Source organism: Protopterus annectens, chromosome 11.part0, assembly GCF_019279795.1.
Source record: "Protopterus annectens isolate FY-2018-M chromosome 11.part0, PAN1.0, whole genome shotgun sequence".
In the NCBI taxonomy this organism is placed as follows: domain Eukaryota; kingdom Metazoa; phylum Chordata; order Ceratodontiformes; family Protopteridae; genus Protopterus; species Protopterus annectens.
Genome location: NC_056745.1, coordinates 532373405 through 532389338, shown reverse-complemented (window position 1 = coordinate 532389338; position 15934 = coordinate 532373405). Strand labels below are relative to the sequence as shown.

At 39.2% G+C, this 15934-nt stretch overlaps 1 protein-coding gene across 1 annotated transcript in view; it reads left to right on the top strand.

The window, feature by feature from the left end:
• The window catches only part of XPOT (exportin for tRNA), a 3393313-nt gene that overhangs the window by 2496443 nt on the left and 880936 nt on the right, over positions 1–15934 (top strand). Inside the window, exon 19 of the mRNA XM_044088045.1 lies at positions 11805–11994. Within this exon, the coding sequence (XP_043943980.1) occupies positions 11805–11994 (190 nt within the window). The remainder of the gene's footprint in view (positions 1–11804; positions 11995–15934) is intronic.

Genomic DNA, 15934 nt, shown 5'->3' with positions numbered 1-15934 from the left:
GGTACATTCCTGATTTCAGTCAGATTCTTATATCCTTTAGCAAGGTACTGAATGCTTCCTGCCTTATGATAAAATCTCAGTATTTCAAAAATGCTAACTTGACTTCTCCTCTCCCATTTGAAAATTAGTCAGTTATACAATGAAGTCACTGAAACTGTGTTATGCTTTTCACCTTTGTTCTACAAACTTTTTTCAGTATGTTTTAGGCATGAGTTTAAAATGTTGCAATTTTTAATCTTAAGTATTCTATACAGTCATCATCAGACATTTTACATAAGACGCTGACAGCTTTGACTGAAAGCAGGAGTTATAAACCTCACCCATTGCTTGTAGTCCATAATTATACATGCTCAAATACCCAGTAAAAACTATAATTTGTCCATGTCTATATACCAAGGAAACGGGCACTGTTGGGGTGGGTTTGGTATAATGATTAAGGCCTTCACCATATAAACACAAGGTACAGGGTTTGATTCTGACTTTGAATAATTGGCTAGGCTTTAAATGGCCCTTCATGGCTGTTAGCCGAGTATTCATCTGTGAACTGCTTTTTCATTACAGGGTTTGATTTTCCACTCTTCCTACTTGCTTGCCACTGGTGAAGATGAAGCATTTCATTATACTGTTGCTGCTTCTCCATTTCTGCAGCTTCAGCCTCTTTGCTTCTGCTCTCTTTTTCCTCTCAAGTTATTTCATTCTCTCCTGTTTGTTTGCAGATGTTTCACCTCCAGATGTAGTTTGTTTAGGTCCGGCTAAAATTTTATATTATCTGAGATCATAGTGGATAACTCTATTTCTGCATGCAACACGCCTGCATTCTGACAGTCTTTTTCCAAGTCCAGTTGACTGAAGGTTGATTTTCTAGATAACAGCTTCTAACTCTTTTGTTGGCTAGTATATGGGCATCCTTTTCACTTGCTTTCTTTAACCAGTTGCACCACTGACATTTTGACATATTCAGACTCAGTTTGTGTGTTAAATGCTATAACTAAAGAATTACATACATGTTATGCAGTGCTGTATGTTTACATTATTGCTACAAGGGGCAGATAATAATTGTTGAAATATTTGGTGTCATTCAAAGGGGATCCAGTGTCTGTCAGCCTGGGATGACATGCTCGACAAGCCATGTTGCTTCGCTAGGGATGGCTTGCACCTGTCACCACTGGGCTTTCGGATATTGGCAAAGGCTCTTGCCACCCCCATAGTGCCTTTTTTAGGCAAGGCTCAAAAGTCAAACCCACTCCCATAGACAGCACAAGGAACAAGAAACTAAGGGTAATGCTGCTAAATGCCAGAAGTCTTAACCTCAAGATGCACGCACTCAAAGCTCTCCTCAGTATGGAGAACATCGAAATCTGTGCAGTGACAGAAACCTGGTTCAAGGCTCCAGAGAGTACCCCAGCACTACCAGGCTATACCTCATATCATGCATTTCGGCCCCAAAACCCAGACGGAAACCACAGAAGGAGGGGGAGTTTCCATATTTATCAAGGATATCCACACCTCCAGGTTAGTGGCATTGCAAGAAGTATCGGAGACCATCCATGTGCAACTAACAGTGGGCAAGACTGCTTTTCAGTTTATAGCATCCTACAGACCACCCTCTCAAAGTCAGGAATCCCACTCGGCTTTCCTGAAAACATTGGAGAACATGTAGATCTCTCCGAACACCATTATATTAGACGACTTCAACTTACCCAAACATTGACTGGGAGCACTACTCAAGCCCCAGCACCTTAGCCCAAAGGTTCCTGGAAATTATAAACTCAAATGCTATGGAACAACTAGTCACCACTCCCACAAGATGGGACAACATACTAGATTTGATCATTACCAACATGGGGACTCTATCCTCCACACCAGAAGTATATCCCTCATTGGTAAGATCAGATCATAAATTAATTTCACTGGATGTCCACATCCCGACCCCACCCCCAGCCCAGAAAACCACAGTGAAAAACTTCTCAAAAGCGAACTTCTCACTTCTCAAAACCGAAGTGGAATCCTTCAAGGCCCCAGGGCCAGTGGAAACTACGGCCCAAACTGCAAAATCCTATATAAACGCATTCTATGGACATCTCCAGGAATGCATGGATCATGCTATCCCAAACAAAACCAAGACCCAATCATCCAAAGGCAGGCGTCCAGTCTGGTGGACCCCTGCCATAAATAAACTGCACAACAGAAGGAAGAAGCTACTACACGATAGAGCAAAATCCCTAATAGGGAAGGCAAAAAATTACGATCCCTCATAAAATCCTCCAAGGCCAGCTTCGAGAGAAAAATTGCACAGGACACCAAAGACAATCATAAGGCTTTTTTCAGTTATGTTAGGAACCTGGGATGCAACTCCCAGACTTGTTCTGAGTTAATTCTAAACGACAAAAAATACACTGAACCCACAGACATCGCCAATATCCTGGTAGACAGGTTCAGTGCAAACTTCTCCACCCCCTCCCCCCCAAAAGAGCAAGTATCTATCCCGGCAGAGGGCTGCCTCCCAGACATCTCTGATGCTCATGTGAAGGCTGCCCTCTCCAAAGCAAAAAACACTGCTTCCATGGGACCAGATGGAGTCCCAGGTTGCGTCCTACATGAACTCCAAGAGGAACTAATCCCTCAAATAAAACAGCTATACAATCTCAGCCTCACTACAGGATATGTGCCCACAGAATGGCGTACAGCAACAGTGGTCCCACTCCACAAAGGTGGAGCCTCTACGGACCCTGGAAACTATCGCCCCATAAGCCTGACTAGCTTAGTCTGCAAGGCTATGGAGAGGATCATCATGGAGCTCATAAACAAAGACATTGGGGATCTACAGACACTAGATCCTACCCAGTTCGGCTTTGTCACGGGCAGATCCTGCCTTTTGAACCTGGTTGACTTCTTCCAAACAGTCACCAAAGCCATAGATGAAGGGAAGGTAGTCCACACAGCCTATCTGGACCTTGCAAAGGCATTTGACACAATACCCCACTCGGGCATCATAGATAAGCTATCCAGCTTAAATATAAACCCCTATGTCACAAGATGGGTCGCAAACTGGCTCAGACAGAACCCACAGAGTGAGAGTTGCTGGAGCCATATCAGACTGGAAACCGGTCGCAAGTGGCGTCCCACAGGGTTCTGTCCTGGGACCACTCTTGTTCGGTATATACTTTTCTGTGGTACAGGCAAATGTGGGAGGACTATGGCTCACCAAGTTTGCAGACGACTGCAAACTAGGCGCCATAATCAACTCTCCAGCTGACACAAACATCCTTCAAAAAGGTCTCACAGAGACATATAACTGGTGCCAGCGCCATGGTTTAAAGCTAAATGCCAAAAAATGTATAGTCATACCCTTTGGCAGAAACAATGTGCCCACAAATTACCACATAGGTGGGAACCCATTAAGTACAGAGAAAGTTATTAGGGACCTGGGGACCCAAGTTGATAGCAATCTCTCCTTTGAAAACCACATTGCCAAAGTGGTTAGAAAGACCTTCTACATAGCCCACCTCATCACGAAGGGTTTCACATCTAGATCAAGAGAGGTAATCGTGCCCCTTTATTCATCCCTCATCAGGCCCATCATAGATTACAATGCCCCTTTTGGGATGTACCTTACCCGACACCTGCAGCAATTAGAAAGACCCCAAAAGTATCTCACCAAGAGGATCACGGGTCTCAAACAGATGCCATATGCTGCTCGGTTAAAAAAAACTCCAGCTCTACTCAGTTGCATACTGCCTACTTCGAGGCGATCTATGCCTGACATACAAAGCTATGTCAAATCCAGAATTAATGGACATGCTCCACCTCAGTAAATCTAAATCCCTTAGAGCCATACGCTCGTGGGACTTGAACCTCAGCACAGAAATAAATAGAACTTGCTGGAGGGACAGGTTCATAACCCAGAGGCTCCCTTTGCTCTGGAATAGAATTCCAGTTCATGTGAGGCAGAGCACCTCACTGAATCTCTTCAAGAAGAATCTCGATAGGTGGATGAGGGATCGTAGGTTTGTCCCAGGGATTACTCCCGTGTCACTATTAGACAGAGGCACAGTAAACTAAACCTTAAAAAGGGCACAGTATACTCAAATCAAGGGGTGGCTTAAGCCATACAGAATCGGGCTAGGCTTATAATTGCCCCAGGGCAGATAGCCTAGTATGAACCTATGTTCTGTTGGCTGTGTGAGCCCTGGATACTGTGTCCATACCACTACAAACCAGTTAAGATATGATGGGGACTCTCTTCTCCTTATCTGTACCACAGCTGCCAGATAATTTGTGAGGGGGTAATTAGCCTTAAGAGCATATGGTAAATGAACACTCCTTCAAATATGACCAGCGGTTACTGCTCCTAAGTACATGTAACACAGAACAGCTGTAGAGCAAAGTTATTATTGGCTACCTAGGATTTCACCTTCTTTGTTCATTCTAGTTCTGTTTTATGAAGAACAACTAAACTTGACCAAGATGATTTTGCATACACACAGTCACACACTGTTTCCTAGTGGGGGTTATTGAAACTTGTACCGCCAAGTCCCTCTTCTCAAGTGTTTATGGTAACATGCTGTCACCGTCTAGACTGGTCTAGCACATCAAGAGTGCAGTTACTTTTTCATACTTGGAAGCCAACCATAGTAAAGTAATTTGATAGTTATGGCTAAAGTAGGCGCTCTTTGTAGGGTAGAGTCCGAACGTTAATAATTTTCCAGGTTACAGAGATCATTATTTTATGCTAATAAATAAAACGTAGCCACAAGATTTTGAAAATGAATAATAAAATTCCGTACTTTTATTAAATACAGTTAAGCAGTGGACTTTATAAGATTATATAAGATTTATAAGATGCAGCAAATGAGCACTTGCACAGGGAAGTACAAGGCAAAGAATTAAACAGCCAGATAGCCTTTAGAAATCCAATGTCTGTAACTGTTGTGGTATTACTACAAACTAACTAAAAGATTTACTTTTAGCATCTGCAGAAGACTTGCAAGTACCAAGTTCCATACTTAAACTCTCAGTCCAAAAGTTCTCTTTGCAAACTCAAGAAAGCAAAGACCAACATTTCTGTTACTCAACATGCACTCTGAACTGAAGAGCTCCAAATTCTTTGTTTCCTGTTGCTTTTTGTTTCAGATTTCAAGTGTTGGGTTCTTCTTTGCAAAGTCGCATAGCTCTGGAGGAAGTTGTCATTTTTATAGCAATAGCCTTTGAAAAGCAGCGTAGCAGTGTGTTAAGAAAAGTACTTTTGAATGTCTGTTTGAAATCGGTTTAATTCTCAAAATACATGATACAAATTTATAGGAGAATAATGGCATGGTTTACTTAGCCATCTGGCCAACAAACACAACAGTACCCTTATACTTTACCGTAGCCAGAGTATACATATTAATACCACAAAAAATTACAGTTCAGTAGTCAATCACCCAGAAGTATACTCATTGCAGAGCTCCAGTTATAACATTATACCATTTGCAAATAACAGGCAAGTAATGTTACTATGCAAAGGTCTGGGCTCTCTGACTTAAAATGATGTACTTAAGCCAGCTGCACGAAGTAGCTTACCACCTCAACCATTTTCTTGCAATGTAGTTATATTTGTATTTGTAATATAGAGTGCAATAGCCACATGTCAGTTTCACAGCACCAATATAAATTCTCAGTTCCTGGTCTGACTGGAAGGATTTGCTGCAAAGTATTAAGGCTGTGAGTGTTTAACAAGCTGCTTCCTTTAACTTAGGGTTTGATTCTGTCATTATCCATTTGCCTAATGTGCAACTTTAAGCAAGCCATTTAAGCACAAAAGTTAAAAACTTGACTACATAGTGTTCTGGGGAAACTGTGCTAGGCTCCTTAATGGCCTTCCAGATTGTATGCCTCAGTAACTATCTGTGAACCTGTATGTGCAAAATATTAGCAATATATACAGTCCAAAAAACAAGACCAGGACAACAGTTCATTTTCATGATTGGTGGGTATCTATATATGAGAAATTCTAAAAGACATCTAGATATATAGACAAATCTGGTTCTACAACTAAAGTGGCCACAGTCAGATTACAAAAAAAAAAATCTCAGATCACGTAGTACACTCATGTGGTGGTGCTACGGTAGCATTGTCGCCTCACAGTTAGACGTTGCCCGTTCGATTCTCAGTTAAAGCGTCTACTGTGTGACGACATGCGTGAATGGGCATTCCTTCGTTGAAGGTTGTGCGTTAGGCCCGGCAAGCCAGCATGTAAAGCTCTACTGCCAATCATTAGCGGACCGGAGTTCCGCTGTGGCGACCCCTAACCGGGAAAAGCCGAAAGACACACACACACACACACACACACACACACACACACACACACACACACACACACACACACACACACACACACACACTCATGTCAGCTTTTACAGGAGTAGAATAAGAATGTTTTATTTCAACAGCACATTCTACCCACCAAACATCAGACTGAGGCTGTCCTTACTTTTTGAGCTGATGACCATCGTGTGTTATAAAGGCGAGATAAATTGCTCACACATTGCCCACATTATTATACTGTTCAGTGTTCATAATTTAGCCGATGCTTTTTACTCTTTTTCCCAAAACTACATTTTTTTTACATCTGAGATAGTGCATTGATGTAAAAAACAAGTATAAGTATGTATTTTCTGTTGCTAGTGCAGTCAGACTGAACTGCATCAAAAGGTGATCAGTTTTCTGTACATTCATGCTCTACGGTATGCAAGGAGCGTTTGAGTGATGTTCAGGCATAACGTTTAAATGCAACAGGAAGTCTTTGGTATACTGGCCAGATGACATGCTTCCATGGCAGGGAATCCCGAATGTTAAGAATACTGCAGCTTAAGTTTCGAGTTGGTTTAGTTTTAGATAACAGAAGAGACCAATCTCAATAGAGTGCTGTTATATTTTTCAAAACGTTGATATTAAGAGTTTCACAATAGAGGGAAAGGCATTCCAGATTATTTTCCTCTGTTGAAACATGGTTATCCGATGCCCAATTAATACTCAACCCAAACAAAACTAAACTACTCATCTTCCAACCCACCAAACATGCTAAAAATGACTTTCACTTTAACATCACAGAAAAAGACAACACCACTATATACCCAACTGAACACACCAAATTGCTAGGAGTGGAAATAGACAAACTAAAATTTGACATTCACATATCCATGACCATAAAAAAAGTCCACAAAAAACTAGGAGCGTTATACAGAAATAAGCATTTTCTCACCAAAGCAGCAAAGATTTCAATAGCAAATTCCCACCTTATCTCCACCCTACTTTATGCCTCTCCAATATATACCAACCTAAGGCAATGTGATCTAAACAAGCTAGAGACCTGCTACAACAAAATCGCCAAATTCGCCACAGGGGCATCCTACCGTAGTCACCACTGTCTCTCACTTGCTGAACTGGGCTGGCTTGAACTCCCTCACCTCCTTCAGTGGTATCAACTCTCACTCGCCCACAGACTAGTAAACCAACCACTAAATGTCCCATCCCTCCAGAATCTACTCCAACCCTATCGCACCACCAGACCACTAAGATCCAGCAACAAAAATCACTTGCAGATCACTAAAGCCAATAACTCTGCTGGTGAAGCACTATTCTCTTGCGCCATAGCCAAATTATGGAACTCACTCCCACCCACAATTCTCTCCGTATCCACTTCAAAGCTTTACCAAAAGCGCACCTAAAAACATGCTGGCTATGCCCTTGCAACTCCCACTCTAATATCATCCACCCCATCCAACCACTACCTTTCTCTCCACTCCACAAACTACCTTGATTATAGCAAGCTCAGATGCTCATAAGCCTAGTACTTATTATACAACAGGAACTTCTCATTGTAACATTTGTTAATGTCTGTTATGTACTTCACAGATAAAGATTCTAATTGTCTACTAATGTACTATGTTCTTCAGCTGTAAATAATGTTGTAAGTAATTGCTATGTTAAATTGTTAATTGCTGTGTAATCCAGTGTAACTACTGTCTGTTTATTTTACTGTGGAGCTTTTCTCCCCGGGCCTCCACTGAAAATGGACCTACATCCAGCCGGACACTCCTGGTCAACAAATTTAAATAAATAAATAAATAAAATAAATAAATAAATGTGGCAGCCCACTAGCATCAGTAACAGCAAAGGCACCCCTCCCCCATCTCAAACTTTTAAAACAAAACGGAAACTCTTCAAACCAGCAGCTTTCTTGGCCACACTCCCTTCCTTAACACGGTACTGCTCCAATAAAAAAGTGCTTCGTTGACAAGCCAATGAGCAGAAAGAAAAAACTGTCTCTAACAAGCCTTATATCTGCAGTTTGAGGGCAGAAGTGAGAAGTCATGTTAACAAAGTGCATGACCACTCACTTTTTTTTCCTTTAAACAGGGCAAAATCAATGATTCTGTTTAAAGTTGGGGGGGGGGGTCACCCCCCTTGCCCTATGGTTCTGGTGCCCTTTGAAGTAGGGCATATAACCAATTCATAAGTGACAATGTACTTTTGTCATCATAATCTATAGTTTGCAAGTGGAAGTTTATGCATTTTTTTATCTTTTAACTAAAAAGAATTTTGAGACTGGGCAGAGGTCATGTAGCAGGGGTGGTTTAATTTGTGTGTGCCTGTAGGGTTAGTTTGTTGAGACCTGATCATTAGGTCTGACAGTAAAATAAGAATGCAGAATGAATGCAGGCAAGAATATCTGTTTATTTCCTGTCCGTATTCTGGCATCTTTTTTCAGCATGAAAAGTATTTTAATATTTAGCACAGAAATTTATACAGGAGAACATATGGCATGAACGGGTAACTTAAATGACTACTGCATTCTCTTTAAATTTATATGTAACTCTTTTCACAGACAGCTTGGTAGGTTAAATTTATTGGCTGACTTCTTATGTAGGTTTCCCTGCTACTTGCATGGAAGATACCATCTTTATTTATTTATTTTATTTTACATTTGTTGACTGGGCTAGTCCAACTGGATTTATGTCCATTGTCAGTAGAGGCCCGGGGAGAAAAGCTCCAAGCATAGGCAGTGATGTAACATTTTCTGACATTTAATTTCACGACAGAGCTATTAAAATGTACTGTAGAAACCAAAGGAACTTCATTAGGAAAAGTCACAAATTATTAATGGTCATTCATTTGTCCACATCCTTCTGATTAGCAGGTTGGATTTGTTTATAGACGTAGGTGCCCCCTCCTCTTTTATATTACATTAGACAAACCTCCAGATAACAGAAGGTCATGATCTTTGAACACTTACGAGATATTTGCTGTTGCTATGCCACTAGTTCAGTGGCACTGCATTTACGCAGTCATGTAACTCTGACTCTTTAGACTCAATATTTTTATGTATTACCTACCAGGTACAAAGCTATAGTAAGACGATATTAGTCTTCTGTTCTAAATGTAAGCAAAATACATTTTTGTGTATGGAACTTTGCATTCCAAGGGTGTGAAAAGTTAACATGAAATGCATGTTATAACAAGTGTTTTTATGCTTTCAGATGAATGCATTTGTTTTATATTTTTTGTCTTTCCAGTAACAGTTTCATATTTCTCATGTATTCTCATTAACTGTTTTCTGCTGTTTGGTTAGGTTGCTCTTTGCTTTGTTTCTTTCGGTGATTTGATATCCTTAAGGGCCTCTAGCCATGGTATTATTTACTGTTTTTTTTTTTTTTTTTTTTTTTTTTTTTTTGGTGTGTGGAAGTAAAAGTTATGTTTTCCAATGTTTTCTTGAAGTGTAGCATTTTTTTCACATCTCACTTCTTTCTCCACAACATTTAGATTCCAAAATGAGACTCCTCTCTTGAGCGTAATTTTTAGAAATCATGTAATGTACAGGCTGCATTTACAGAGTTCCTACAAACTCATATTTTCTGCACTGCTGATAATGCTAACGTCTTACTGCTGCCAGTATTAAAGGGCAAATCTAAAGAAAAAAAATGCAGTGGAAACCAGTAATTCTAAGTAAAAATAACCAGACATTATATAAAGAAGAAACCATGTTATTTAAAGGGCACTTGCAGGTAGTCATGGTAATTCTGATATTTATTTATAGTTTTACTTCTGTGTTTTATTTAAACCGTAAGACTTTCAAAACTAAACTTTAACTTGATCACAGCTTTGTTTTTTATCCTCCTGTATTTTAGTCATTTTGTTAACACTCACTCCATTTTTAATATTTATAGCTTTTATTGGGCAGGACAGTCTATTAGTTCCCAGTAATTTTATTTTAAATGATCTCCTGCAGTAGCATATTTTGTCATTGTTTCACAGATTTTTTTTTCCTTCATGCAGCAAAATGGTTAGAATATTATGTCAGTGTCTACTATCAAGGGAATTGAATTTGTTACAGTATTTGCTTTTATTCTGAAGGGTATTTCATTAAACTGATGGGATAGGAAGCTTTTTACTTGTCTTCTGCTTGTTTTAAGAGTAAGAGCCAGAACATACGATGATGTGACCTGGACAAGTTACCTGTATCATATTTTTGTCAGGCATTACTGCCTTGACACTGTTTTGAGAGATTGGGTGTGTTTTGCTAGAGCATTTCTTGATGGGCCATTAGTTTAGTCTTTAATCCTATTCATCCCCTTGTTCTATTACGGCTTAGAAGGCATGCAGTTGTCTAGGTACCAACCAGAATTCCATCTCTCTTCAAGTTCTGAATCTTCCCTCCATCCACAGTATTGTGCATTCACATTTTGTTTTTTGTGGTCAGCCTTAACCATTCACTTTCATTGATTGACTTTACCTTTTTGGTCGGCATTTACTTAACTGCATGAATTTGTTGATGTTTTATAGAGAAACGACAGACTAAAAATTGTGAACTCTACATTAGAAAAGTTTGAAAATTGCTACCATCCTCTCTTCTGATCAGTAGATTTCACTAATAGAGATCTTTCTGATTCTAGTTATGCAGTTATGAGGCTATGACAGACACCAAACAGAATTTATTTCAAATCTCTGGTTATCTGTACATTTTTTTAATGTCAAGTCTGTGAGGTCCAGATTTTGATATCTGAGGTTAAGGCACAGGATTACCAACTGGCAGACCTGGATTAACAACAAGACAGCAGCAGCAGCATCTGTGCAGAACAAAGGCCTGGTAATCTGCTTCTATAATATGCTATGAAAACCCTATGGGGACTTGCCATACCGTCACCATGAGTTGATTTTGACTCTGGGGCAATTATTTTCTAGCCTTTATAATTTCTTGTAATTCAGCCTTTAATCATAGTAGAAGGTAGATGACCATTTACCCCCTTAGAATTTGTGACCTCTCTCCCAAATAGTTGGTTTATGCATTTTGTGTTCATTTTGCTACACAGTCTTGCTCTTTCATCAGCATAACAGAGCTGAATAGAAGCAGGATAGGAAGTAGCTGTGCAGAGAGCACCACCTTTTAACTTTTGCCAGGCAGCCCACTTGCCCTGGTTCTGTTTCTGTTTCTGACTAAAAATAAAAAAAAAATTACCTCTATTGTATTGAGGCAAGTAACTTTTAAGGAGTGAAACGTAAAAATGCACATAATTGTAATTTATAGTAGATTGCTAAATCATCTTTGCTTGAAACATTAAAAACACCTTCACTCACAATCAGCTGTTACCAATTTCTGTAGTTAACTTTGCTACACTTTTCTTTCTGTATTCTCACTGAACAACATAAACTTGATCATGTAAGATAAAAACATACAGTGAGTGATGTGTTATCATTTTCCAATGAATCTTTTCTTTTGGGTACCACTCAGTGACCATTTTTTTTAATTTTGAAAATCGTTCCAGGCGCAGGTTTCCCCATTTCTGCAACAGATGTTTATGCCACTGATTCAAGCAATATTTCAAGTTTTGAACAGACCTGCAGAGGATAATGATCAATCTGCTGCTCTAGAAAAACAGATGTTGAGGAGAAGTTACTTTGCTTTCTTGCAGACCGTTGTTGGAAGTGGCATGTGTGAAGTTTTGTCTAATCAGGGTGAGCACATTTTATTTATAGAGTATGTTATCAGACATATTTTAGAGCACACTGTAAAGAACTTAGTAGTGCATCCTTTGAGAGACAGAAAAAAAAGTTTATCATGATATGCATTTCCTCTTATGACTCTTACAGGAAATTCTGTGTATCATTTTACATTTTCTGCACTTCAGTTTTTTGTTCACTTTTAGCTTAGTTTTTTTAGTTCTGTACAAGTTTTAAGATGGATCCTAGTTATATAATGTCTGCTCTTCGCATAATACCCACTAAAAATTTTTACAAGTGTAGTCTAGCCAGGTATATGGCATGCCATACATTTTTATTTATTTTGTGCAATGTGCTAGGATTAAAGTAAAAAAAACATATTCATCATGCTTATGGTTATATTTTTGAATGGCATTTTTGTAGAATGCCTGGTTGGTTTAACATTTTTAACCAAGTGTGTCATTTATTTACTTTTTCCTCAATATTGCAAATGTTACTAACAGTGGTACAGAATACTGTAGGGTTACTACAAGAATGCACAGGAAAGAATGCTATCATCCGTCATATTTAGACAGAAATAGTATGCTTCCACCCTATATTTTTTCTAACATTGTAAAGGGGCAAGCACTAAGACTATCTCACTTTACCAGTCATGATGATGATTTTTCTATATGTTTGATGCACCTAAATAAAGAGTTTGAAGGGAGAGGATATAAAGAGAGGGAAATTGATACAGCATACGAACAGGTTAAGGCAGAAAGGAAAGGAAGAGGGAAGCCCTATTATTCAGACCCTGTTGGGATTAGGGATAAACATGAAAAGAGGGGCACAAGGATACCTTTAGTAATTTCCTATACACGGGATGTAGGTATTGTGAGGAGCATTATACACCTGCTGCAGCTTGAAAGGCCCCAAAAGTTCCTCACCAAAAGGATAAAGGGTCTCAAAAATATGTCTTATGCTGCCCGACTGAAAGAACTCCAGCTCTATTCAGTCTCATACCGCTTGCTCAGAGGTGACCTGTGCCTGACATATAAGGCCATGTCAAACCCAGATTTGATGAATATGCTTCACCTCAAAAAATCTAGATCCCTCAGAACCACAAGGGCGGGAGACTTAAACCTTGACACGGTTATAAATAGAACGTGCTGGAGGGACAGATTCATCACCCAGAGACTCCCTATGCTGTGGAACAAAATCCCGGTACATGTGAGGCAGAGCACCTCTCTGGTCTTGTTCAAGAGGAATCTTGACCAATGGATGGGAGATTGCAGATATACCCCAGGGATTACTTCAGCGTCACTGCTTGACAGAGGCACAGCAAAATGATAGGCATAGTTTTTATTCAAACTAAAGGGGTGGCGAAAGCCACATAACTATGGGCTAGGCTTATAAATGCCCTTGGGCAGATAGCCTAGTATGAACCTATGAACCTATGAACCTATAAATAGGAATTGGCACATTTTACTGGTGAATGAACAAACTGAAAAGTATGTAGGTCAACGTCCTAAATTTACATACAAAAATAAGAAAAACCTCAAACAACAGCTGTGCTACCCGAGATCTAGCACTTTATGTGCTGAATTGGGAGTCGGTACCAAACGTTGTGGTAATTGTAATTTTTGTGAATACATATATCAGTCATAATTTTTTAGACATCCTGAAACTGGCTATCTCTGGGAAATTAGAACTTGTGCCAACTGTAATACTTAAAAACTGATATACTTAGCTTATTGCGTAAATGTTTCAGGTTCTATGTTGGCAAAACAAATCGCCAACTGAAAGAACAAATCAGAGACCATTTATTTTGCACTAGAAGGGGAGAAGAATATAGTGCATTAGCCAAACATACTTTATCTGTGGGCACTGATCACACTTTCTTATTTCAAGTACTGGTTGGGTGATGTAGTGAACAACACAGAGATAGCAGAATTAAGATGGATTTTTAGGCTTGGGGGTCCGTAGGGGGGTATGGATTAAATGCTTAAGTAGCCCTTAAACCAGTTTTGAAGAATAGGAGCATTAAGAAATAGTTCATTTTGTGCTTTGATATATACTTTTTACTTTTTATTTTTGTTCTTTTGAAAAATGTTGCCTCTGTGATTTTTAAACATTTGTTGCATTTGAATTTTTAGTATATAGGTATAGAATTTGAACCATCATCTGGTTATTTAATAATATTTGCTATTTTGCACAGATTTATTATCTGATAATATAGCCTGTACCTTTAAATGTTTTGGGGGAAATTGATTTAATTATTTATTTTAAATAATATATAAATGGATTGCTTTTGTGTTTTTATTATGTGTCTGAAGAAGTAATATTTTTTTACAAAAGCGCTTACACAATAAATGCATCAGTGATTTTTTTATTCTTGTGCCTATCTCCGTGATTTGAGGATTAGATTTGGTTATATCATCTCTAATATAGTTGAACAATTCTTTAATAAACAGTGTGTAACCTTTTTCTTAAAGCGTAGCCCTAATATGTTTTCAAAGCCCTAGTGACATCAAGATAGAGTATTGTTTTACTTGAATTGACACAACCTGCTTATGTGTGATGTTGCATCTATTAAAGGTCAGACGATGTTGGGGTAGAGGAAAAAGTATTTTTTCAAGTATTGCATATAAAGGAGAAGGACTTTTATAAAATGACTGACAAGAGAAGTGCATCACAGTGCAATAAGCACTGCATACCATAGTGCTGAAGGCAAGTAAAATGAATGTTTCGAAACAGTTCAGTATTGTTTCAAAAAACAAAAACTCCTGAAGGTTAACCCCCTTGTATTCTGCCCATTGTGGCAAAAATGTGAAATTAATTTAGACACCAACCATATCGGCAAAAATCTTACGTACATCACTGAGGAAAAACACGTAACCATCTATGCCTTTCATGCTCTCTAGATTAGCACATAAGAAATGTGTCCTTGGAGACAATTCTTGCAGAACTTTTGAGTGAATACTAGCATCTCAGTAGTGTGAAAATGAATTTTATAGACCATTTTCACTGTAATCCTGAGTCTGTCCTTATCTTCCATGTGCCGTATACATTTACACTTTTGTTAAGCTATAACAGTACGCAATAAGAATTAGCCAAATTGCTACTCAATGTGTTCCACACTTCACATTGAAAATAGTGCTTTTCTTCATGCTTTAATTGATTGTTCATGGTGATTTTTAACTAAAGAACATGAGAAATGTTAAGTAAAGATTTCCCAAACCACTCTAATTCCCAAGGTGAAGGAATGTTATATGGTAAGCTGACTGATTTTAAGAGAAGAGAATGAAGATGGTCAAGAGGATGGCCACAGTAGTGCAGCAGTTAGCGTTGCCGCCTCACAGCAAGAGGCTCTCTGGTTCGATCCCTGACTGGGGTGCCTTCTGTGTGGAGTCTGCATGTCCTCCCTGTGTCATGTGGGTTTCCTCCAGGTGCTCTGGTTTCCTCCTACATCCCAAAGACAGGCTGTAGGTGGATTGGACACGCTAAATTTGGCCCTAGGCATGAATGCATGTGTGTGTGCCTTCTGTGGAAGTTGGGCACCGAGCTGGCAACTTGACACTGTAAAACTCCACTGCAAATCATGAGCGGACAGGTGATCCGCTGTGGCGACCCCTAACCTGGAAAAGCCGAAAGAAGAAGAAGAAGAATAAAGATGGTCAAGAGTTTCAGTATTCATATCTGGATAGTTAAAAATGTGGAATTGTAGTTTTGTATGATGGCAAATGGTACTGAGGCAGAAGTAATTGGAGTGAAGTTATCCGATGGTAACAGTTTTAACTCCCTGTTACGAACAGACTAAAACTAAATGGAGTGATATCACTCTATTATGAAGTTACACGGATTAAAAACTTCTCTTCCATAGACAGAGAAAAGAACCTGTCATCCTTGAGGTAGGATTTTAAACAGGTCACATCTCTTAGTTTTTCTGTGCAGACATGACAGCATGCAGCTGGTT